The 24,178-nt window shown below is 41.3% G+C and overlaps 1 protein-coding gene across 6 annotated transcripts in view; it reads left to right on the top strand.

Annotated features, from left to right (window-relative positions):
* magixb (MAGI family member, X-linked b) overlaps positions 1-23,212 on the top strand; it is a 71,733-nt gene extending 48,521 nt beyond the window's left edge. For 5 of the 6 annotated variants that reach the window (XM_079558466.1, XM_079558464.1, XM_079558463.1 and 2 more), the window contains 10 exons: positions 3,315-3,813; positions 5,043-5,592; positions 5,882-5,945; positions 6,433-6,834; positions 16,782-16,982; positions 18,374-18,450; positions 18,533-18,679; positions 20,023-20,161; positions 20,412-20,515; positions 22,040-23,212. In XM_079558466.1, the coding sequence (XP_079414592.1) occupies positions 3,315-3,813; positions 5,043-5,592; positions 5,882-5,945; positions 6,433-6,834; positions 16,782-16,982; positions 18,374-18,450; positions 18,533-18,679; positions 20,023-20,161; positions 20,412-20,515; positions 22,040-22,108 (2,252 nt within the window). In that variant the 3' untranslated portion in view covers positions 22,109-23,212. The remainder of the gene's footprint in view (positions 1-3,314; positions 3,814-5,042; positions 5,593-5,881; positions 5,946-6,432; positions 6,835-16,781; positions 16,983-18,373; positions 18,451-18,532; positions 18,680-20,022; positions 20,162-20,411; positions 20,516-22,039) is intronic. The other variant, XM_079558465.1, reaches the window with a different exon arrangement.
* Positions 23,213-24,178: the final 966 nt, after the last annotated feature.

Genomic DNA, 24,178 nt, shown 5'->3' with positions numbered 1-24,178 from the left:
ATGGGTTTAAAACCTTCTGACCCTGTAGTTTAGAAGTCTTCAAACATGTCCTGAAATGCATGTGTTTTTGCACCAGTTTCACAGTTCATATTTGAGTCTTTTCGTAGAGATCATTTTAACAGATGCATATGAGAACTCAAGCAGGGTTCACTTATTTGTCCCTGCCACTCCTCAATTGAAAGCTAAGAACCTCCAGAATAGAGGTTATGTGTGTTCCATGTAATGTCATAACAACTGAAAATTATCCTTATGTTATTACGATTTGTCACTCACTGTGAGGTTCCATTGCTATTTAGATTTACATAGAATGTGCACATTCTGTATTCGGTCACTGTGGAAGTAGGAAAAAGTCTCTTGATGTTCATTTCTAAACTGGTTTAGCCATAGGAGCTGGCGACACAAAGGGTGGGGCTTATTCTGCTTTTTAATGGCCAAGGTCAAGTTTATTTATATACCTAGCACATTTACAAAAACAGCCAAGTGCTGCACACACAATCAACAATAGAAAACTACTAGTAATGGTTTAAAGAAAATGATAATGTAATGTAATATAATGTAATGTAAATGTAAAACGGTAACACTTTATTTTACACTACCCTTGATACATTGGACCTGGCACATTAAGTACAATGTAATGCTCTATGTAACCATGTGTAATAACTTGTACCTACAGGTTACATACACAATGGAATAATATGTATTAGTAGTTTGTAGGTACATAATGTAACAAAACATAACTCTAACTCTAACCCTAAACCCAACCTTTAGCCCTAACCCTAAGGGTCTTGTGTCTTATTACATTATGTACTTACAAAGTACTAATAAAAGTTATTCTATTGTGTATGTGACCCATAGGTACAAGTTATTACAGATTGTTTCAGAGCACATTACACTGTACTAAATTTAGGTACAATGTATCAAGGTAGTGTAAAATAAAGTGATACCTGTAAATCAAATGTATACATAGACACATCATAAAAGCAATATTTGATGAGGAGACGTTAATCTGGGAACACTAAAAGGTTATGGTTATAAAATATTTTTTAAATGTACAAACCTACTTTTAAACAATGGGCTCTATAGGATGATCTTGAGATGCGTGTTATCTAATCTGGAGTCGCTGGTAATGTTCCATCCTGTAACATTAAATTGACATTACGTGATTGCAACTGATTTCATTTATTACCAGCCTGCACAGTCAGAATCAGAATAGTTTATTGCCATTGTTTGAGAACAATTTTTTCCTATTTATTCTTGTAATCTGCTCTATTGCACTATGTGGTTTGTCCACACTTAGATCCGCTGCTATCACTTATGACTTTATCACTTTATACACCTATACAATATGTAAATCCAATCCCGTTGTTGTTCTATGTCAATTGTTGTCGTCTTACCATATTTTACTTCTTGTTTTATAGTTTACAGAAAAAATCCAGGTTTGTGAAAAATAAACTATAAAAACTATCCTGATTCTGATTGTAGTGTTTTCACCTGAAAGCAAAAACACGTTACCTCAAGGACAGTAGAAACAAATATAAAACATTCATTCAACTGTCGTTAAAAATCCCAGATAAAGACCCGTTTTTAATTGCATTTTGTTTTGCTATTTTCTTTATTATTGTACTTGGATGATTTCCCGCTCCTGCATCAAGTTTGCAATCACAATCAATTCTTAATCCTCGGAGCTACTGCTAATCCAGCTATCAAAGCTCATATGGCAAAGTGCATATCCAGAACACATAGGCGCTCGCTCACATGCGCGCAAGCTGGTGCGGCAGATATTACCGTGATAAGCCAGGGCACCGGCTGATCCAGTTCATATCTGTTAATAGGCTGGTTTAGGGGGATTAGTGCAGAGGATTTGTTGGCACTCGCACAAAACACACGATTTCATTTGCAAACTCACTTATCAACACAGTCAAGCATATGAATGTGGTCAGGGAAAGTTGAAGACGAAATGTGTTTGTCATTTCAGTTTAATTTATTATATTAAACAGGCAGGAGAGAGCAAGCCTATTTGACTTGACTTGTTTCATATATGTTAAAGGTTAAAGCTCGCAGGTCATTTGGGCTCAGGAACCCGCCTTTGACAATGATTTCACATTTTATAATTTAAATGAATGAATGAATGTGTGTATGGAGAGGAGACTCGATGACTGGGGGCTGCACTTTTAAGCTCTCATGTGCTGCTTTGAGCGCCCTCCGCTGGCAGCAAGTGGAATTGACCTTAAACACAACGCATAATTTGTAGCCAATGGCATGATAACAAATCAATGGTTCCCTGATAAATGCAGTTGGGAGACGAATGACTTATAGACTTTGAAAATGCTTTGGACACTTCCAGGTTCGATCAGTTACACAAAAATTATCCAGGTCGCGTTTTGTAGTAGCAGAAGAAACAACTAAAGTGAGCAGGATATTCAAAACTGCATGAATAAACCAAAACACCAACAACACCGCCCAAGAAGTGACTTCCTGTTTCGATCCAGCACGCCAAAATAAAAGCACACAGCTCCTCTCATTGATTAGTTACTTGCCACATTACAAGAATATAATCATACACACATTTATGCACACATTTTAAGCGTTTTGTCTAATAGTTAGGCAGAGAGAAAGTTGAACTAATGAACTGCTGAACTAATGAATAAGATGGTGCATTTATTTTGGCGTGCTGGATCGACTACACAATTATAAATTCAACAACTAACATTCCAAGCTGGTATACAGGTTTTAAGCATAAACAAAGATGCAGGGCATAGTTTTAACCTCTGCTTAATACACCCAGTCGAAGGTTTCATGGCACTGACCACCGATCTAGGGCCCTTCACCCTGTGTGTGCTTCAATCTGTGGCCCTCCATGAGAAAGGTTTGAACACCCCTGCTTTAAATGCAACAGATGATAGGTTGGTTATTGGTTAGGTTAGGAAATGTCCGATGTTGATACTAGGGATGGGACGATAAACAATGATATATATCTCGATAAAAAATGCTCATTAGCTGCATGTTTTGTATAGATGACAACAGTATAGTCCAAAATGTTACACAGTGTGCCTTTAAATACTTGCTTATTGTCTCAATATGACATTTACAGCAGACAGTGAAGAGAAATATTTAATAATTGCCCAATCCCCATCATTTCTGCACTTTCAGTGATTTTTTAAACCATAGGGAAATATCGTGATAATATCGTTAATCACAATTATCTTGGCCAAGATAATCGTCACTCCAAATTTCATTATCGTCCCCTCCCTAAGAGCAAAGATGACCATAAATGTTTCAAATTTGTAATTCTTTCACTCACTGTTTTTTTGCAGCGGACATCTTGGTGTACATCCACGACATGTGCGTGCTGGGCGTGTCCCATAAGGAGGTGGTGGAGATGCTGAAGTCGGTGCCAATTGGCCACACAGTCGACGTGGAGGTCAGGAGAGGATACCCCATGCTCTACAACCCCGACGGCTGCCCCAAACAACCCCCGCCCAGGTCGATGGACAACGGAGAACCTATCGTGCCCCCCACCACCGTCCAGCCTCAGTCGATGAACCACCTACCTCGCCCCCCCACCCCGCAGAGCCAGCACTTTACCTTTAACGGAGTCCACAGCGAGGCCGGCTACATGGAGCCCCTGGACATGAACGGAAACGCAGCGTATTTCAGGCACTCCTACAGGCGCTCCAGTATGAGTAACGCCATGCACTCCTCACCCCCGCGGCCCCCTCGATCCGTGAGGAGTTTGGCGAGACTGCAGTCGTATGACCCGACACTTGCAAGTCAGAGTGACAGTGAAGTGGTTTCTGCAATCGGCTCATACAGGTAATAAACACGGGGCACCTTGTTTAGTTGTTGGTAGAATGAAATAAAGTCACACTCCCAGCTCTTTGGCTAATAAAAAAAGTAATAAAAGTTTACAAATTTTGAACTTACCCGATCGTTTATATCAGTGACAAAATCTCCTTATTAACAATACAACTGTCAGCCGCCATCACATCTGAGGGACCCAGCAATGGGATAGTTTTGCTTATTATTTGTGTGTGCATGGGAGAGTTTTTATTGTTGTAAGAGTTGCCTGTAAATATGTGGGTGGGAGTTGGGTGGTTTAGGGCAGTTTGATGAACCTGTAAAGAAATTGTTTTATATATATATGAAAAGTGCTTTATAAATAAAGCTGGACAACCAAGAATTATGTGGTGAATTAACATTTTTATCAAAAAGTTCAATGTCAGCAACAATTAAATAAGGCAAAATATTGTTTTCACTACAGCAGTGGATCTTAAACTTTTCACACGGATTTTCTTACACACACTCAAAAGTGTGTGTAAAATTATCAACTACACCTGCAGAGAAGCCTGTAGATTAGTGAACCCAATCATGAACAAAAATAGTGGTAATAATGCATTGGTTTTATATTGCGCTTTTCTGGACACTCAAAACGCTTTACATTGCGTTATTCATTCACTCCATACTTGCCGGTGGTAAGCTACTATTGTAGCCACAGCTGCCCTGGGGTAGACTGATGGAAGCGAGGCAACCAGTCTGCACCAACCACCACCAACCACTCACTCACTCAGGCCAGGCTATCTGGTGTTACCAAACGGTCTCCCATCCAAGTACCGACCAGGCCCTTCCTGCTTTGCTTCCAGGTCTGACGGGATTAGGCACAGCAAAGGCGGTGTGGCCACATGTGTAAATTTTGTGGATTTTCTCTGGCCAACCTGTCGAAAATATCGAAATATTTTCGGCATGAAACATACAGTAACACTGACAACATGGCACAATAATAATCCAAATCAAATTTTAATATAGCCTACAGAAATATGTGATATTGTGGATGACAATGTGTGCATATGTAGAAAAAGTTACAATACAAGAACTTTTTACATTTTGGAGTTTATGTTTACTTTGTCAGTTTCTTGAGAGAAACTTTTCGCATTATACAAATGACTATGTTGCTTTGACGCATGCATTACAATCATCATTTGACATCGCTGTTCATTAACTTAGCAGCGTCTGTCTGCTAAATCTCTTTCTTTCTCTCCCATCAGGGCTTCAATGATTCGGAACCACAACAATAACTCCCTCTCGACGCCCCCTCCCCCTTTGCGCTACGGGACGTACAAATCATCTGAGAGTGACTTGTCCACTTGCACACTGTCTCGCCTTCCTTTGCCTCAGTCACCACGGAGACCCTCATCCTCCCCCGGCGGTCCCAGGACGCCCCACCTGCTCCGAACCAGCCCCTCACACTCCAGGCGCCCGCCGACGCCCGACAGCCCCCACTACCTCAACGTGAACGGGTACCACAGCATGCCCAGCCCCTCTGCCAGTCCCAGAAGCGTGTCTTCAGATGGGGCGATGAGCTTGGGCAGCGATTCGGGGCACAGGGGCGGTGGAACGGGGGAGCTGGTGCCTGTGGTGTTGGAACAGTCGGAAGGGGAGAGGGGCCTGGGCTTTAGCATGATGGCAGGGGGACTTGGAGGGCGCCTTGCCATAGTGAAAAGAATCCTAAACAGGGTGCAGTGCAACTCCCTTCAGCCAGGGGATGCTATTGTCAAAATCAATGGAGCTGATGTGCAGAGTCTCAGTGTTGCTCAGGTATGACAACAAGACATAGAGATATACAGTATGAACAATACATTTACATTTTGCTCAATTGCCTCATTTTGGGGGGCCAAATTGAGATTTTGTTTCACTCAACCCAGTGATACAGAGCAGCAGTGTTTGGAGAGTTATGTCCTCAGCCAAGTACAACAAAAATAACTTGGGTTCAGTTTTTTTTTCTTCTATTTCCCCCCAAATTATGACAATTATACTATGAGACCAACAATATGTTTCTGTCATTTACTGTCAAGATTTTAAGATATTTGTCTTTGTGGGTTCATAGATTCAAACAATCCTCCAGGAACACACCAAACAGGGACAAGTGATTCTCCTGGTTTACCGAGGAGGTAAAACACTGTACATTTACATACGTAATTTGTGGGCAGTCACAGTGGCAGACTATTATAACTATGCTGTTTTCATGAGTGGGATCTCACTATGCTCATTCAGCATTTATAAATACTGTACAAGAGCATAATTTGGCTCGTTCAAAACATACACCTACTGCCTCAGCATTTACAAACAATTAACACCCTTTTCTTGTCAGAGTGATGTTGAAACTCCTCCAAAGTACATAATTGATTTTCTGTTATTATTCTTCCCACTTTTGTGCAGTTCCTCGTCCAGTTTCGTTCTAAATGATGGAATCTTTGCATCTGTTTTTTAAACTATATTTATCAAAGTTCAAATTTAGTCAATTCATAAATATAATCAAAACTGCACCTGGAAATAAAGAACTACATTTTCTTATTGAAGAAATAGATTAAAAGTTTGTGTAACTTTAATGTAACATATTGATAGGTGATTGAATTTAGTTTCTTGTTTTTTTCACAGGTATTTACCACTCCCCCAGCTCCTCCCGGAGACTCCCCCCTTTACTCTTGCGCCCCTCTCCTCCACCTGTGACCTCTGAAAACTCAGTGTTTCCTGACTGTCTGCCATTGCCCCGGAGGTGCAGCAGTACCCCTCCGTCCCCTGCCCCGTCCCGCTCCTCCCTGATCCAGAGCACCAGTTTCCTGGAGTCCATCCCTGTGACCCTGACCATGGAGCCCAAAGACTGGCTGAGCACGGGGCTGGAGGACGATGCTGTGGGGGTCACACTGCCTGACCCCGCTCTGGAGAGGCAGCCCGGTGAAAGCACGCGGCCTTTCCGAGGGTTTGACGTTGAGCTGAGGAGAAAACCTGGAGAGGGCTTTGGGTTTGTCATCGCCTCTCAGGACCTGGAGAATAGCAAAGGTAAGTTCTGCTGCTTAGTTAAATGGGTCTTTATTGCTTTGCCTTTGAAGCCTATGTTTTTGGCAAAAGTAAAATCATTTGATTACACCTGCCCATTGAAATGGGTCATTTGGATGCCCTTGTGCCCAGACTTCCCTTTAGGTAATTACACATAAAAGTGGTCACCATGGCCACTGGCCACCACTGAGTCATCAGCTCGCTTTTGAAAATCATTTTCCCAGAGGCTCAGTTTTATTAAAATGCTCGGTGAGGTCCAGGGCTGGAGTACAAGGCCTGTAGAAAGAGCTCTGTAAAGGACATTTCTACATTATTATCACACTGCACCAGATAAAACCAGGAATCTTGTTTTAAGTACTTCTTTGACCACAGATGTGAGGTATACTGTATTTACATGGTCAATCTACTACGACTAAGGTATTTATACTTTGACGACAATGATGAGCAATGATAGATTAATTTCTCTGACTCTGCATAAATCTGTCATACAGTGATCACTTGATTCATGGTTATTGTCATTTACATAGTGATTAGGTGTCTTGTATGTGTAGCTCTCAGTAGTTAAGTACAGTATTAGGGAGTCTGAACATATTAGATTTTGTTGCATATTCACATCCTGCTTGTATCCTGACCAGTAGTGCCTCTCTCTGCATTGATCTGACATGAGCACGGCGCTTGTTTATGTCCCGTCGGCGAGTGTGGCTCATCCTATTTAGCTTTAAGAGGCGGTCCCATAAGAGGCATTTAAACCACTGCAGCACCCGCGTGATCTATTACCTCGCGCTGTCTGCCCCCCCGTCCCACTACGATGCGGTTCAAGTTTCTTCATGCTCCGACAGATCGTGTATTTATGTTTCTTTCTGTGACATTTTGCCCATGACGAAGCTCTGGTCTCTGCCATCCTCTCCATCACTCTCCTGTCCTCTTCACATCACACGCTCAGCGCCGCCTTTCTCCTCACATACTTACGTTTTCATCTTTCCTCTCCTGTTCCTGTCAATCTCACCGCTCCTCCTGCTTCCTCCTGCTGCCCACTCTCTTCTCCTCTGCACTCACACCACTCTGCAGTAAAAGCATCCAGTCGGGTTTTTTCAAAAGATTAAACTCCAGCCACGCTTCCTCTCCTCCTCTCCCGCCTCTTTGGCTCTATCTCTCTGTTCGTCCATCGCTTTCGACCCCCACCCCACCCCCTCCTCCTCCTCCTCCTCCTCCACCTCATCCCAATGCCTGAGAGAAATGCTACAGTGAACATTTGCAGCGCATAGGAGCAACAGAGGGACAAGCCGCTGGGGGATAGTTTGACCTGTCCATTCGGTGTTTGCACGCGAGCGCTGGCATTCCTGTGCACCACCTGGATTTTCTTTTCTTTTCTTTTTTTTGGGGTCTTTGCACTCGCGAGCCAAAAAAAGCCATGCTGGAGAGATTACAGTCTGCCCTGAAAACTGTCAAGGAGTCGAAACGTAAATATTGCTCATTTGTTTGATGAATTCGTGCGCTGTTAGTTAAAGATCATGCCAGTTGCTCTTTAAAGTTTTGGCAGAAGGCTAGTCTGTTGCCTGCATGGGAAACTTTGCAGATCAGCCATAGTCAATCAAACTTTTCTGTGGTGGCTATTATGTTGCGTCTTCTACTTTACACTGCACAGCGTTATAGGCTTGTAACGGCATTGAAATTCAGGTTGTGTTGTGTCTAGTTTTAAAATGCGGATTTCTCCAAACCTTCATTTTGATTGACAGGCCATGCTGCATCAACAGTGCACTGGCAGACTGTTGAATGGACGCCTGCATCTGCCTCTATGTCTGTGCATGAACAAGAAGGGAGGGGGGGGGGGGGGGGGGTTCATTTTACGATGTTCGGGAGGGGGGTCTGCATGCCCGTGACCAGGATGGGTGCAGCGCTGGTGGGTTGTGCTGCAGTGAGATCACCCTGGACGTCCTAGCCTTTAGCAACTGCCTGTTTGGAAGTGTTTGTGTGTTTCTTGTGCGTGTGCGTGCCTGGGTACATCTGCTCCATCCTTTTTTTTTCCCCTGCGTGTGCTAGGTTTAACACGTGTTCATGGCATATGTATAAATGGGCTGTGTTGAGCGAGAGCGCCGCGCTGCTAAGAGGACTATTTGAAAAGCTGCCCCGGCTCGGATTTGACCTGATTCATTTGGGTCACTCAGATTAGGACGGGGGGAGAGGGGAGAGGAGTGCAGACTTTTGGTGGAAAATAAATCTACTTGCAATTTTTGGGACAGACGTGTGATTGCTTTAATAAAGACTGAAATGTGAACTGTTACTAACATAATGATTCACATGCATTTGTAACATTTCTGTAGAGGTTAAAACTACAGAACAAGCAGGCCCAGTGTAGGCCTAAATGGATGGTTCTCGGGTCTCGGGTGGTGGGTCAGGACCCAAAAGAGAGTCACGGCTGGGTCTTGGCAGAAAATAATTATTGTGGGAAACTGTTTGGATTTATGATTCTTGACTTCTTAACCCCTTAACGCCTTAACCGAGTGCATTTTCTCCAGTTCAGCTTTACCCAAATCAAAAAGGCCAGTGTAGCGTCTCAAAACTCATCAAATCTGATCTATTTCCTCGCGTTGTTGCCGTGTTGTCGTCACTTTAAAAACATTTTTTTTTATCTCTTCTTTGTCGCATTTTCGTCGCTTTTTTTAGCACTTTTTTCTTGCACTTTTGTCACTATTATGTTGCCCTGTTTCCCCACGTTTTCATAAAAAGAAATAGTTTTTTTGTCACGTTTTTGTCTCTCTTTCGGTTCATTTTCATCCTCGTTTCCTCTCATTTTCGCGGCTATTTTGACACTTTTTTTCAAGAAGCTTTTAGATTTGGGTAAAGCCAAAACTGGAGGAAATGTGCTCGGTTCAGGTGGGGGTTAAGAGGTTAATTTCTTAACAACCACCTGAACCGAGCACATTATATGAGGATGAAAACGCATCAAAACCGGTGACAGAAAAAGCAACAAAAAAGTGATAAAAAAGGAAACAAAAACAGTGATGATAAAGCAACAAAACAGTTACAAAAAGGCGACAAAAACGAGACAAGAGGATGAAAATGCAATAAAAAAGCAACCACAAAAAAAAGTGACTTATCTTTGCTCAATTTTGTAGATCTTCGCTTTCAAATGAGCCGTTACTCTATAGACCCTATAGACTGTAAGCTCCATTCAAGAAGCTTTTAGATTTGGGTAAAACTGAACTGGAGAAAATGTGCTCGGTTCAGGTGGGGGTTAAGCGGTTAAACAATTTTATACAAGTTCAACCTAACGGGGATAAACAGGCTCTCTGAACACCACCGGATGAATCAGGTCTTTAACAGGAATCAGGACTATGACACTTCAAAACTGGAGTGAATTTCAGTTTTTCAGAGTAGAGGATCCGAGAATTATTTAGGAGGATCCTGCAAATATTTGACCTGATATAATGGTGTTTAATGAGAGTGTTCCGGCAACTGTTTTGGCCCCAAATCCCTCACATCAGACCAAAAGTGTTCCTGAAAGTACAGATTTACAAATTAAGCGCTGATTAGGTAAAAACCGAACCCCTTAAATCAAAACTAAAAAGACTAAACACCAAATAAAGTAGTTCTAAACTTAGTAATACAAAGAAGCACAAAGACATAAACAAAATCGTCTATAGTATGTTTTATGACGATCCGGAGCGCCCCCTGAAGCAGCATGTGAAACACTGGTTTAAAACTATCTTGTATCCAGAACTTTAAGAGGAAATACTGTGTTGTTTTTGATGCATGCTACAACACATTATTTTTATTAGTTGAAGTGAGTTTTTAAGGGGGTGGACTGCTGTCTATCTGTATAGGTTATTACTTTAATTTCAACATCCTCCGAAGTGTTTTAATTGTATCCAAACAGCGCTGTTGCTCTGACATGAGATCATTGCGTTTGACATATTTCTACCTCCTAATAACAGTCCTCCTCGTGTTGGCAGGCGCATCGAGACCCTACTTCAGCATGTTCAGCCCCTCCTGTATATTGAGTGATAAGGGGCTGCATGGTAAGGCTTACAGAGGGTTTTTGAAACGTTACTGCTCCCTGTTGGGTTATGTAAGGACTCTGGCAGGACTCAAGATGAGCCAGCTGTCACCAAAACACAGAGTGCTCTAAATGTTTTAACAAACACAATCCTTGTAAGACTATAAAAAATTCTAAGCAATACATTTGTTATGGTTAAGGTTAAGGCACGAGCTTAAACTTCACTTTTTACTAATCAGAGTTGAGTTCACTACAAAAAGTAAATATCAAGCATTGGCTTAAATGACTTGAATTGAGGAAATGTATCTTGTTTTGAGCGGTTTTCACTCATTTAGACATTTTTCCTGATCGGACCAAGTTTACTTTGCTTGTTTGAGGACATTTCAGACCAGTTCTGGATTAATCTCGCTTGAAATAAGAAAGTAAAATTGCCAATGAGATAAGACCAATTTTCTTACCCCATTGGCAAAGAAAATTACCTGAAATAAGGACGAAATGTATTGAAACGGGTCAGAAACATCTCAGAACAAGTGAAATAATCTAGGTCAAATGCCCAAGAACTTCTTAACCAGTCAAAACAACTAAAATTTGGATTATTATGCTCAAATTGAGATGTTTATACTGATCTAATTAATTACTTTTTGCAGTGTTGGAGCTCATGGGTTCAACTTAATTAGACAGGGAGCTAAGAGAATAAATAAACTAATTCTGATAAATCAAGACAGCTGGACAATTGAACAAGATAAAAACAAGTTTGCTGAAGAACATGCGCGAATGAAGCAAAACACAGGTATGTTTTTGATGAGTTTTGATCATTATAACTTGGTTAAAACCTCAAAAGAGTCTATTTTTCATGATAGAGGGCCTCTTAAAGATTATTCACAGTCACCAGGCAATACTAGTCTCTCCAAAACTAAAGTACTTAGGTTTACTTGCAAACAAAACACTATTGGCTGTAAACAAAAAAGACAGTTAATAAATGAATGAATAAACCTTTCAAACGCGTTCACCTTTTGTAACATAAAGCTTTTAAGTCTTTCCAGTGAAGTAAAGCCTGTCGTTTTGTACGTGTGCCAAGAACAAACCAGAGGAGACGGTCTGCCCTTCAGAACAAGCCAATCTCAACATTTCTAAGTCATCACTCATTTACAGTATTTGCAGTAGCTTCAAAACGCAAGCTGTCCTTTCATTTGAGAGTTTGTCATTTACAATATTAGAATTAAGCTACTGTATAGAAATGACATTAACAGCTCTGCCAAAACACGACTCTTTATGTTTTCTTTTAATACCGGCTGGATCATGACCAAAATCCACTCAGTTCTAGCATCCCTGCTCAGACGGTGACCACTGACCACCCACCGCAAAACCAAATCTGTTTCCCATAGACTTTTGAATTAATTAACAGAAAAAGAGTTGATTATGATGGAAGCTAATCAGCTGTTTGGTTGATAATGAACATATAACACCCTTTTTGTTCCTCAGCAACATAATCAAATCTTCAGAGTTCTTTCGTTAAGCTCTTGATAATCTTCTGTGTTCCCCCCCAGACATTTGTATTGTAAATTTGAATGGACGGCTGACAGAGCTGGCTTTGAGTTGGATGAGATTGTCAATCTCCATCGTTAAATAGTAGTGGAGTGTAAAATAAATTAAAGGAACAGGCAACCGTTTTTCCATACTGAGATATGTTCTTACCTGAGCTTAGACAAGTTGATGCGTACCTGTCTGGTTTTTGCACGTGCGCTCAGTCACACAAAAAGACCAAAGATGTTGTTAGTATTTAGCCTCTCCTCCTCCCCTCTATGGGGCCAAACAAGGGTGAAATTAGAAGCGACCAAGCTCTTCCACGTTTCTCCTATTTAAATACGTTTACATCAGTGTTAATTTCGTCGACTAAAATATTTAGTCTTAATTTTAGTCAAAGTGATATTTTTGACGACTAAAATTGGACTAAAACTAAATTAAACGTTTTTCATGAGACTAAAACTATGACTAAAATGTCCAGATATTTTAGTCGACTAAAATAAGACTAAATAAAAACTTCTGTTGACCGTCTGAAAGAGCCTCATATCATGTAAATTCACTGCCAAAGGATCAGCTCTGACCTTTGTCATGTGGAGCAGCTCCATGAAGCAGAGGAACAAGATTAAATATGTTTATCATGAATATTATAAATATAAAGTCGACTAAATTAGTCTTAGATTTTTTCGACTAAATCTCGACTAAAATTAAATTACATTTTAGTCAAAAGACTAAAACTAAATTAAAATATGTTGACAAAATTAACACTGGTTTACATGAGCATTTACACAATCCAAGTATAGTTACACAAAATGAAACATGTCAATTTGCTAACAGGATAAAAAGGGGCACTATATTGTAAGGCGTAATAACACCTTAGGAGCTTTACTGCGTGGACGTTGAAGTGCTCCTAAGGTATTATTACGCCTTACAATATAGTACCCCTTTACATCCGCTTAAAAAAACGACATGTTTAATTTTGTGTACATGGATTGTGTAACTACTCACGTAACCGCATTTAAATAGGAGAAACGTGGAAGAGCTTGGTCGCTTCTAACTTTATCCCCATTTGGGCCCATAGAGGGGAGGAGGAGAGGCTAAACACTAACAACATCGTCTAAGCTCCGGTAAGAACATATCTTAGTATTGAAAAACAGTGGCCTAGTCCTTTAAAGGTAATGATTTCCTTAGAATTACAATTAAATCAATAGGTAACTCAAGCAAACTGATGAAATCTCTTTAGTAGTTAGAGAAGGTCTGCGTAGATGCACTGGAACTCTCATAAAGTAGAATAAATGTGCTTTTCTACTCCCCTAAATTATAAATGAAACAGAATAAAGTAATCCATGTAAGAATATATTAAAGTTTAAGCCGATTAAAGCGACATGTAACTTTTCTCCCGCATTATCAGAAAGGTACGAGATGAAACCTGTACCACAAGATCTAAAGAGCAGAGGCTTTATAGAAACAATTCTGCCGCTGAATGGTGAAATGACATTGCCGCATTATCAGCAGACACTGTAGGATTATATTTTCTCAGGCTGAGAGAACAGTTGGTACTGCGAGCACAAAAAAAGGGATGTGTGTGCTCATTTTATTTCAACTTGGAGGATTTCAAAGTAATCCAGCATCATTAAAAATAGAACAATTCGGGAAGGAAGGAGTTTGTTACAAAATCTACAGTAGGGATGACGTTTGAGTGGACGCAATTAGCAAATGACAAAGACCGAAATTATTTAGGTAATTTAGCAAACTCCTCAGCAAATGACAACATATCTTGAATCCAAGGCCTAAACTCTTGCCAATAGTGTAGTTTAGATTTGGGCTTCACTATATATCTCCAAATTATTGCCAGATTAACCGATGAAGTATCTATACTGCAAGATATAGCAAAATCATTGAGGTCTGCTATTTCCTTCTCTTGTTCTGAAATTCATGGGATTCTGGTATTAGTTTCACTGGTATTATGTTAGTCTTCTTTCAAAGGTCAATGCTTTAAAATGTGTACAGGTATAGTGAGTTAAATCTAGATATCTTTGAATAAAAATCCCAAATCTTCTCTCGCCCTTATCAACGGTGCAGATTTGGGAAATATACTGGTGTTTGGCTTTTGCGTGAAGACAAATGAATGAGCTGCGATAACAGTTTGTGGTGTGTCAGCGGATGGGCATGCAGGTTGATAGATGGAGCAGAGGGAAAGGAGGTTGTTTCAAGGAGACACTGAAGGAAGTGATAACGAAAGATCTCTACTCAGACTAATTTATGGTGTGAACTCTCTGCCAAAAACAATCCAAAGCTTAATTACAACTTGTTTTAAGAAATCTGGCGTGTCTTCTTGGGGAATAAATCCTTTGGGCCTGTTTGGCCCGTTGAGCTAAAAGCAAAGTTTTGGTGCGTAGTCAGACACTGGGGTCCAAATGTAATGTTTAAGATGTTTGACGAGACTTCAACACAAATTAGAGAAAGTTACTAAGTAGATTATTTCAATGGTTTTCAACGGTATGGCTTCAGAACCCACTATTACCCAAATTTCTTATATATAAAGCAAAACACTGTATTTTGCCCACAAATCATTATTATCATTATAGCATTATATACTATTAAATAATAATTTTAAAGCTAAAATTATGATCAATAACAGTGATTTTGTTACTCTGGTCGTGTTTCTCTATTTTTTCAGTACATACATTTTGAAAAATGTTTTCAAGAAAAGGCTTGGGAGCAACTGAAATTGGCTCCATGTCCTATGTATAATTTAGTTTATTGGTTTATGGAATAAAACACCTGTTACAAACTGTTATTCATAAAGTCTTAGTTGCACAGTGTTTGCAGTTGTAAACGCACCATGGGCCAACTGTGCATCTGTTACCCAATACTCACACTCTCAAACAGACTTTCATTCATCCTGTCCCCAGGGGAGCCTATTGTATATATTTTTAGTGTTAGGGAAAAATAGACACAGGGAGTTTGTATGTTCTCCCTGTGTCTGTTTCCTCTGGGTGCTCCGGTTTCCTCTACCTCTAAAAACATGTACAATAGGCAGAATGAGTGAGTATTGGTCAGAGGGGCCAATGATGCAGATTGGCAGATGTTGTTACAATAGTAGCTTAGCACCACTATTTTAAAGGAATAGGCCACCGTTTTTACATACTAAGATATGTTCTTACCTAACCTTAGCCGAGTTAATATATACCTGTCTGGTCTTTGTCCGTGCGCTCTGTCACGCAAACGGAGCACATACGCAGCCTCTCCCACATGTCATATAGCTCCAAAAAAGCTCACGATAAAAGCTACCAAGCTCTTCCACGTGTTCCCTATTTAAATAAAGTTACGTGACGTGTTTTCATGCGAAGTATATTTACACAGAAATGTAACATGTCGATTTTATAAGCAGATAAAAAGGGGTACTATATTGTGAGGCGTAATGATACAGGAGCACAACGTCCGCGCAGTAACTCCTAAAGACTTCCCCCGCTCACTTCCGTCAATAGAAGCTGCGTGACTTGTAGAGAGCGAGCAGAGAACAGTTGAAGAAGCGTCGATAACTTGTGAACAATGCCTTTTACGTGCATCGTGCCGGGCTGTGATAAGAAGCAGAAAGTATATAGTGTAGTAATGTTTCACAGATTTGCAACTCACCCCGGACGATGACACAGGACTCAGGACCTCGACCATGAGGTAGGAATGCGAGAGCACTTTCCGAAAATATATTTTCTGCTTTTTGTAAAAGGCTCTCTACAAGTCACGCAACTTCTATTGACGGAAGTGAGCGGGGGAAGTCTTTAGGAGTTACTGCACGGACGCTGTGCTCCTCGTATCATTACGCCTCACAATATAGTACCCCTTTTTATCTGCTTATTAAATCGACATGTTACATTTCTGTGTAAATATACTTTGCATGAAAACACTTCACGTAACTTTATTTAAATAAGGAACACGTGGAAGAGCTTGGTAGCTTCTATCGTGAGCTTTTTTGGAGCTATATGACATGTGGGAGAGGCTGCGTATGTGCTCCGTTTGCGTGACAGAGCGCACGGACAAAAAACAGATGGGGATATATTACCTCGACTAAGGTTAGGTAAGAACATATCTTAGTATACAAAAACGGTGGCCTATTCCTTTAAGTATGGCGTGAATAAATATTGATTACAACTTGGTAACACAGGCTTGTAAAGCACAACATAAGTGTAAGCCTTTGTTATTATCCATCACACAGGTGGACACCGTGTTTCAGAAGGTTGATGCTTCGGTGGAGTTTGAGGAAGGTTGTGGTTCTTAAATGAAATGGCAGATTGGTGCGTCGAGAGTGTACATTTCTATCAGTGGTGTGAAGGCAATAGTTGAGAAGTAACGGTTCACGTTAACACACAGGTGATAGGGAGCATGAACGAGGTGGAGACTTAAAACAATGACATTTTTTGTTTTCTTCCAGCTGCGTCACTTCTGCCCCATCGCTTTGTGACGGTGCGCCGGGGCAGTCCTGCATCCAAAAGTGGGCAGATCCGTCCTGGAGACCGGTTAGAGGCGGTGGAGGGGCGCTCTGTGGTCCATCTGCCCCACAGGGAACTGTCTCAGATCCTGCGCAGGGCGGGGAACTCTCTGCGCCTCACCATTGTGCCCAGGCCCAGTACATGTAAGTAACACACGTGTGCCTACTATCCTCTGGTCAAGGTACTTATACATGCGTTTCTAATGACATCACGCATAGTTCCGGTGGCCATTTTGAATACCGAAGTAGCATTATGCAGGCTAAACTAGCTCATCGAAGAGGAAACAGAAAACCTTTTTCTGTGATTTTTACAGTTTGTCATGTCAACAGTCTCAGTCTGAGTCAGTGTTTAAGCTGCTCAAGACGTTAGCATGCTACCGGTTAGCAACTGTTAACCATTAACAGTTGCAATCAACTGCTAATGGCTTCAACATGATAAACACATGTGTGGCTCACATCTATGAACACTGGAGAACAGCTCAGCTCTGAGCTCTGTCACATGTTGTAGCAAAGGTTTGGAGTGTGTTTCAGAGCTTTCTCTTGGAGAGGTTGGAGCTGAGCTGTTGAAGCTAAATGCTAACCGGTAGAATGCTAGCATCTTAAATACTGACTTACTGGTTTCTTCACATAAACGTGCATCTCTGGGGCCGTGTTTTTACTGTTCTCTTCTTGAGCAATGATTACGAGTACATAAAAATGTCACTGCCAATCAGTTGTCTTTCATTTTCATAGTAGAGTAGAGATGTTGTTACATGTGGTAGTACCAGATAATGCTACTATTCAAAATGTCCACCATAACAACAAAGGTCACATGACAAACTCATTCCTGATTAATTTATCAGGAATGATACATTTCACAACTACAGCATTGCCATTTTAGTGCTTAACAAATTGGCCTTTTTTTCACACAGTGTATTGAACTATGTCATTTGCAAACCCAATATGTTTGAAGGGGGCAAAATGGATGTGGATTTAAGTCATACTTTATTAATTTAAGAGTAGTAATTTGACGTTGGAGCAAAGAGCTGCGTTATACAGAAAAAGACCATAATCACGATGTAGCAATTTCTCCAAATTTCATTGCTTGTCATAAGGTCAGATCTGATTAGTTTTAACATTCAATTTCACCCATCTCTACTCTAGGAATGCTGCGAAATAACATAGTGTGATAGTGCGTTTTACTTCTTTCTTTAAAAGCAACAACTTGTTTATTTCTCAAATTTGCAAGTATAGGACGTACAGTGTTATTTTTCTGTAGAGGATACTTTCAAATTGTACGTTTCTATTATTTTGACTAACCCTCTGCTTAGTTATGTCACTGTTCTGAGGAAACATTGGAGGGAGACCATTTACTAACTATGGATTTATTGTCTTTATCTTCTATCAATGTGGACGGTAATTGTGTCTGCACTAAATAAATAATAATATTGCTCGTTCTTTACCAAGTGTGATCTCAAAAGAAACAACATGTAAATTATAGTTTTCATACATTGTGTCCTTAATCGCAGCTTTCACCAATTTTCTTTTTTTTAAAGACTCGTCGACTTACCCAGAATCCAATGAGTTTGACTCCAGTCACAGAAGCAGGAAAGGTCAGAGGTCGCGCCCAAAGGTAATGCCACAACCGATCACTTCATGAATAGATCAGTCGAGTTCAGTAGATCAACATGAATGGATGTGAACCCTTTTCCCAGCGTGACTCCAGATACTACAGTGTGGACCTGGACAGAGGACCCTCGGGCTTCGGCTTCAGTCTCAGAGGAGGGAGCGAGTACAACATGGGCCTGTATGTGCTGGCTCTGATGGAGGGAGGACCCGCCTCGCGAAGCCAGAAGATGCAGGTTTGTATTTTATGACAAAAGGAACACACACAAAGAAATGCCGACTTAGGCTGTAGCCAAAATGCGGATGACAAATTTACCTAATAATAATGATAACAATAAAATATTAAGTGTTAAAGTAGAAGTGAAAAATAGCTTTGTGTAACAATATGGTAATAAGTGTAAGGAGCTTCTGTTGATATGCCCAGATTCTTTCCTTTATTTAAAGCAGTAGTAAGTAACTTGTTTACCTTAATAAATCCTTTTCGTAGTCCCTCTGGGAGTGATACAAGTGTTGATGGGATGATTGGGGGCGTCTTTCACTCTCACTGGCCAGAAAACCACAATTGCAACTTCCCTGCCACCTTGTAGGTATCACCAATACACACTAATGAAATCACGACGAAGAAGCTAACAGGCTACCGGGAAAAGCTAACTGCGGGCTTGCCCCACTTAAACAGTATTTACAGCCAAGTTTGAGTAAAAACATTATCTTCATTGTGTAATTGAATGTACAACGTCCCTCTGTCCCTTTGTCTTTTCTGTCAGCGTAGTATTTACTCAATTAATAAGTAAAAGATCGTAACATGCTACGACACCTGCAGTGGCGCTTATGGCCTCTAGGGGCATGAGTCACTTAGTACTGCTTTAAAGCATGAGTATTATGCAAAATCGACTTTTTACAGCGTTTTACCTTGTTACAATGTTGTTCTCTCATCAAAACATACCCGGTGTTGTGTTTGAAGCTGCGTGCGCAATTTTGAGTAATCTTTGAATTTTCTCCAGTGGCTTCATTAGCGTTAGCGACAGCTCAGAGAAAACTCCTCCTCAGATCTTACCTCCAGGAAATGCTTTCCTCACCTCTTGATCTCTTAATCTACTCATCGCAAAGTGAAAACACTTCATCGCTTTGCTACAGTGACAGGCTTTTTTCTTTCTTTCTTTCTTTCTTTCTTTCTTTCTTTCTTTCTTTCTTTCTTTCTTTCTTTCTTTCTTTCTTTCTTTCTTTCTTTCTTTCTTTCTTTCTTTCTTTCTTTCTTTCTTTCTTTCTTTCTTTCTCTTACTCTTCATTGAAACACCTGCAAGAAGAGCTCATGGGGATTTTGTATGAATATCAGCAATTACTTAATCTACTGGATATTTTGTTTCAGCTGTTTTTGAATAAAGATAGTGATAAAGGTGTGTTTGAGATGATTAGAAAGCCTAAAACACCCTTATTTACCCCTTATTCAAGTACGATAACAATGATTGAGACATAATGTGCAGAGGCATCAAACCCTGAATAGGCAACAAAAGGGTATTTAAAGGAATGTGAGATCAATATCCCACTTGCTAACATTAGCGCGTTTGTGTTCCCCTTTCAGGTGAGTGATCAGCTGGTGGAGATCAATGGAGACAGCACAGTTGGGATGACCCACAGTCAGGCAGTGGAGCAGATCCGGAGAGGGGGACACCGCATCCACCTGGTCCTGAAGAGAGGGAACGGCTACGTGCCTGACTACGGTACAACAAACAAACAAACAAACAAACAAACAAACAAACAAACAAACAAACAAACAAAAAGCTGATTTATTCTGACTGACCTTTCTTTATACTTATTACTAATACTGATGATTCTAACACTGCCCTTTATGCGTTTCCTTCCTCTCTCTGCCCCAATTTAATTTCACGGATCACTTCTTTCTTTGGTTTCTTACTTTTCTTTCATGCTTTTCTCTTCCTTGTTGTTTGTTTTACCGTGCCCCTTTCTCAGTGGAGCTCTCCAGCTTGTCTCTCTGTATGACTAACTCCAAACTAGGCGAGCCTTGCTTCTATGTCATTGGACGGACAGAGAATACGCGGTTGGTAATGGTTCCTGTTAGTTCTCCCATTTTCTCTCTCTCTACATCCCTCTGCCCTGCATCCATCGCTTTCCTCATTGATGAAAAAAAAAAGAAGAAATATACCATTTACTTGCCATTGTGCAGAAAGACAGACAAAGGTATTGAAGATGGCTGCAAAAACGTAACTAAATACTGTGCATTACGACATATTTGAAGCCTCTTTTTAATTGGGTTCATGTTATTAGTTACAATCTTGATAAACTTATAACTTAACTAATAACATTTAACAACAGAGTAATATAATTTGATAAAACTATATTACTTTTAGTCAGTGTACATGCACTACATTAGGCGTGAGCAATTACAAAATCAAATTGCCATCTGATCCTGTGACAGCCAGTCAATTTGAGGAGATAATAATGCTTTAAACACAGATACTTTTCCCACACACTCTCTCTATTCGTCAGTCTTCTTCAGGCAGCATCTGAGTGAGTGACAAGTGGATTTAAACAGTCACAGTAGTTTGTGAACTCTCAAAAGCAGCAGATAGATTGCATGCAAGAACAGTGATAAAAAGAAAGTCATGGCAGTGGCAGCTTTATTTATTCCGCACTTTGAAACACCTAAGTTGACAAGTGCAACAAAGGTAAAACAGACGACAAACAATATAAACAATACAATAAAGCAGATTCAATACAAATTAAATCTCTGTGTCAAAGGCCAAAGTGTGTTATTGAAAACAACCACGATATGAAATGTCCACCCATACTGCAAATTTAGAATAAGAAAGTAATAAATAATATTAATTTGATTCACATCCAGTACATACTATAATGGTTTTAACATCATGTCTACGTCTAGACAAAATCCAGACTCAGCCAATCAAGTCATGACTAAGCTGCATTTAAACCAGGCCTAAAAGAGGACAAGCCTCAGCTGTAGTGCATGAAAACATGTAGATAAAACTGTCCATGTTGGCGTAATGGCTGTGACGTTGAAGTTGAACATGTGGCAAATGTTTTCGTATGTTTCTGTAAGTGATAAAATAAAAATCCACCAAAAAGTGACTCAAACATGACGAAAACGCAACACAAAGCAATGAAAAAAGCAGTGAAATAGCAACAGAAACATGATGAAAACACAACAAAAAAGGACAAAAAAAGAGACGAACACATGACAAAAATGCTGCGACAACGTGACAACAAAGTTCCGATCACTTCTGTTACACTTTTGCTCTCCAGTTAAGAAGCTTTTAGATTTGGGTTAAGAATAAGCTCGGTTCAGGCGGGGGGTAAAGAAAAAAATGGCCGTGTGTTTGGGTTAAATGAAAACATTTGTCTTTTGGTTAATGAAATGCACCTTAACCTCAGTGAACAAAAACCAAACAAACAGATTAGAACCACTGTTTGGAAACCGCAGATGTACAGTAAGACAAATAGCGACTAAAAACAGCCTGTTACACAAGCCGTTATGAAACCCTCCATTTCACAGCTTACATTACATAATGTTCTTATACAGTACCTGTGTGTTCAGACTCTCCTCTGCTTTCTGTGCCCAGGCCGTGAGCGCAGAACCCTCTCCCTCTCGCCCCTGCGTCACCCCAAGGAGCAGGGTCTGGCTGCAGTAGGCTCGAGCGGGAGGAGGGCACGCAGCTCCGGACCCCCACACAGGAGAACCGGGTCTTCACGCGAACGGGACAAAGGTCGAAGAGGCAGGAGTAGCAGCAGAGGATGGAGGCGGAGGCGGGCGTCGGTGGGAGAGTCAGGTTTACATAGCCCCGTCTCCGTGGCGACAGGGCGGGATGACGACAGAGACAGGAGGCGAAGGAGGAAGAAAAAATCGCAAAGTTTACCCCGAGACGCCCTCAGGAGCCGCGCCGGAAGCGTTTCGGACGGGGGGTACAGGAGGAGAAAGCGGGGGCGAGGGAGGAGCAAAACCAGGAAGGGGAGGAGCAGGAGCGAGGGGGGGGTTCGGGTCGTCGAGGGCAACGGGCAGGAGCAGGCTCAGGAGCAGGTGGAAGAAGATGGAGGGGAGACGCAGGTAGAGGTAGAAGAGCTAGTGCATGATCGTTTAGAAAGTCAAGTAGCAGAATTGAATATAGAAAGAGAAGAGGATGCGGTGTTGCCTATTCCCAGTCCGACCCTGAAGTTACCCACGCCAAAACATCAGCAGGAGCAAGAAGACGACAATGACGATGCAGAAGAGAACAGAGATTTAAGAGGAGAGTATAGAGAGCTATTAGGAGAGTACAGGGAGCTTCGAAAAGTGCCAAGGCCGGAGAGTGCATGCGAGTCAGATCAGGGGACAGAATTACTGCGCGGTCAGGAGGATGCTGATGAGGACACATGGGTGGAAGAGACAGAGGTGGAGGTTTTGAAAATGCCTTTACCCGCAGCAGAGGAGGATCGAGTGTCACAGTCTGAGCTCTTCCGCTTCCTCACCTCCGCAGGGCAGCAGGGGGACGATGAGTCAGAATCAGGAGGCAGCGAGTTAGACGCGGCTAGTATTTCGGGTCTCTCTCAGGTCACGGCAGGACGTGGGGCGAGCGGGGCTGCGGTGAGGCCGGGACCCTGGCTCAAGCCCAGTCAGCAGCGGGTTGCAGGGGACAGCAGGCCCTCACAACCAGGAGATTCTTTAAGCCATACTTCGTAATATTTCCTCTCAGAAAACAAACAAAATAGAAGCATTTATTTCAACAAATGTTTGCATCTTGACCGTGAGTGGCCTCGCCTCCCGTAACTCCAGTGTCAAGCTTATCTTTGTTTATATTTGTAGTATTATGACAGTTTAGTTGCTCTTCTGAAGTTGCCACATATAACCGGGAATGTTCTACACTGTGGCTTTGATCTTAAAACAAAATTCTTCCCTACGCTTGTTAAAATAGTCGTTACTGGGGTTTTGATGTATTTGTTGACATCGCTCCTTGATAAAGCTGAGCCGAAAGAATGAACAAAACGCTTTGGTACCACAAGAAAGAAGCAAATGGCTCTAAAGACAAGCATTTATGATAATTATTCTCAAATGAAGGCTGAGCTTCACAGTGGAAAAAGAGAAAACTGGACAAATTAATTGGAGAAACTGCTGGTGCCTCAACAGGAAGATTACGCTGAAAATATCTACACTTAAACTATTGACACTGGTGCTAGGGAGAGGAAGAGATAGGGAATCTGAAGGGGCTGGTACTTCTGCTGCTGCGGTGGAGATGGAGCGGATGTGAGTTGCAGGCCATCGCTGAAATGGTAGGAAGAAAGGGAGAAAGAGAGTATATTTGAATAAGTGGCTTGAGAGTTTAGAAATGCAGTCTTCCTTGTTGGATTTGAGATTCCCTTTCAGTAGATATGGAGGATGAGGGTCTGTCTTTCTGGTCAAAACAAAAAAGTGACCCGTCGTCGTGAGGAGGGACAGTTCTCGTAGTTGAAGTCTCCTGTAGTTGTGATATCTGTGCCTTTTTACTGCTGACCGGATGGCAGTATGTCCATGATATATATTTCATACCGAGTGACACTGCAGTCCAGTTCAAAGACATCGCCCGCTTTATGTCACCCTCGCAGAAGTTTCTAGGACGCGTTTTTTAAGACACCTTGGTTTTAGCCTACTTCTGAGTCACCATAACTCATCCATCACTGAGGGCCCCTTTCGGAAACAGACACTGCGTTGACTTACCTCACCTAAAACTGAGCAATAATAATGCAAGGTA

This window comes from Gobius niger (assembly GCF_951799975.1).
Source record: "Gobius niger genome assembly, chromosome: 6".
Classification (NCBI taxonomy): domain Eukaryota; kingdom Metazoa; phylum Chordata; class Actinopteri; order Gobiiformes; family Gobiidae; genus Gobius; species Gobius niger.
The sequence above is the reverse complement of the archived record's forward strand: the minus strand, read 5'-3'. Positions and strand labels throughout refer to the sequence as shown.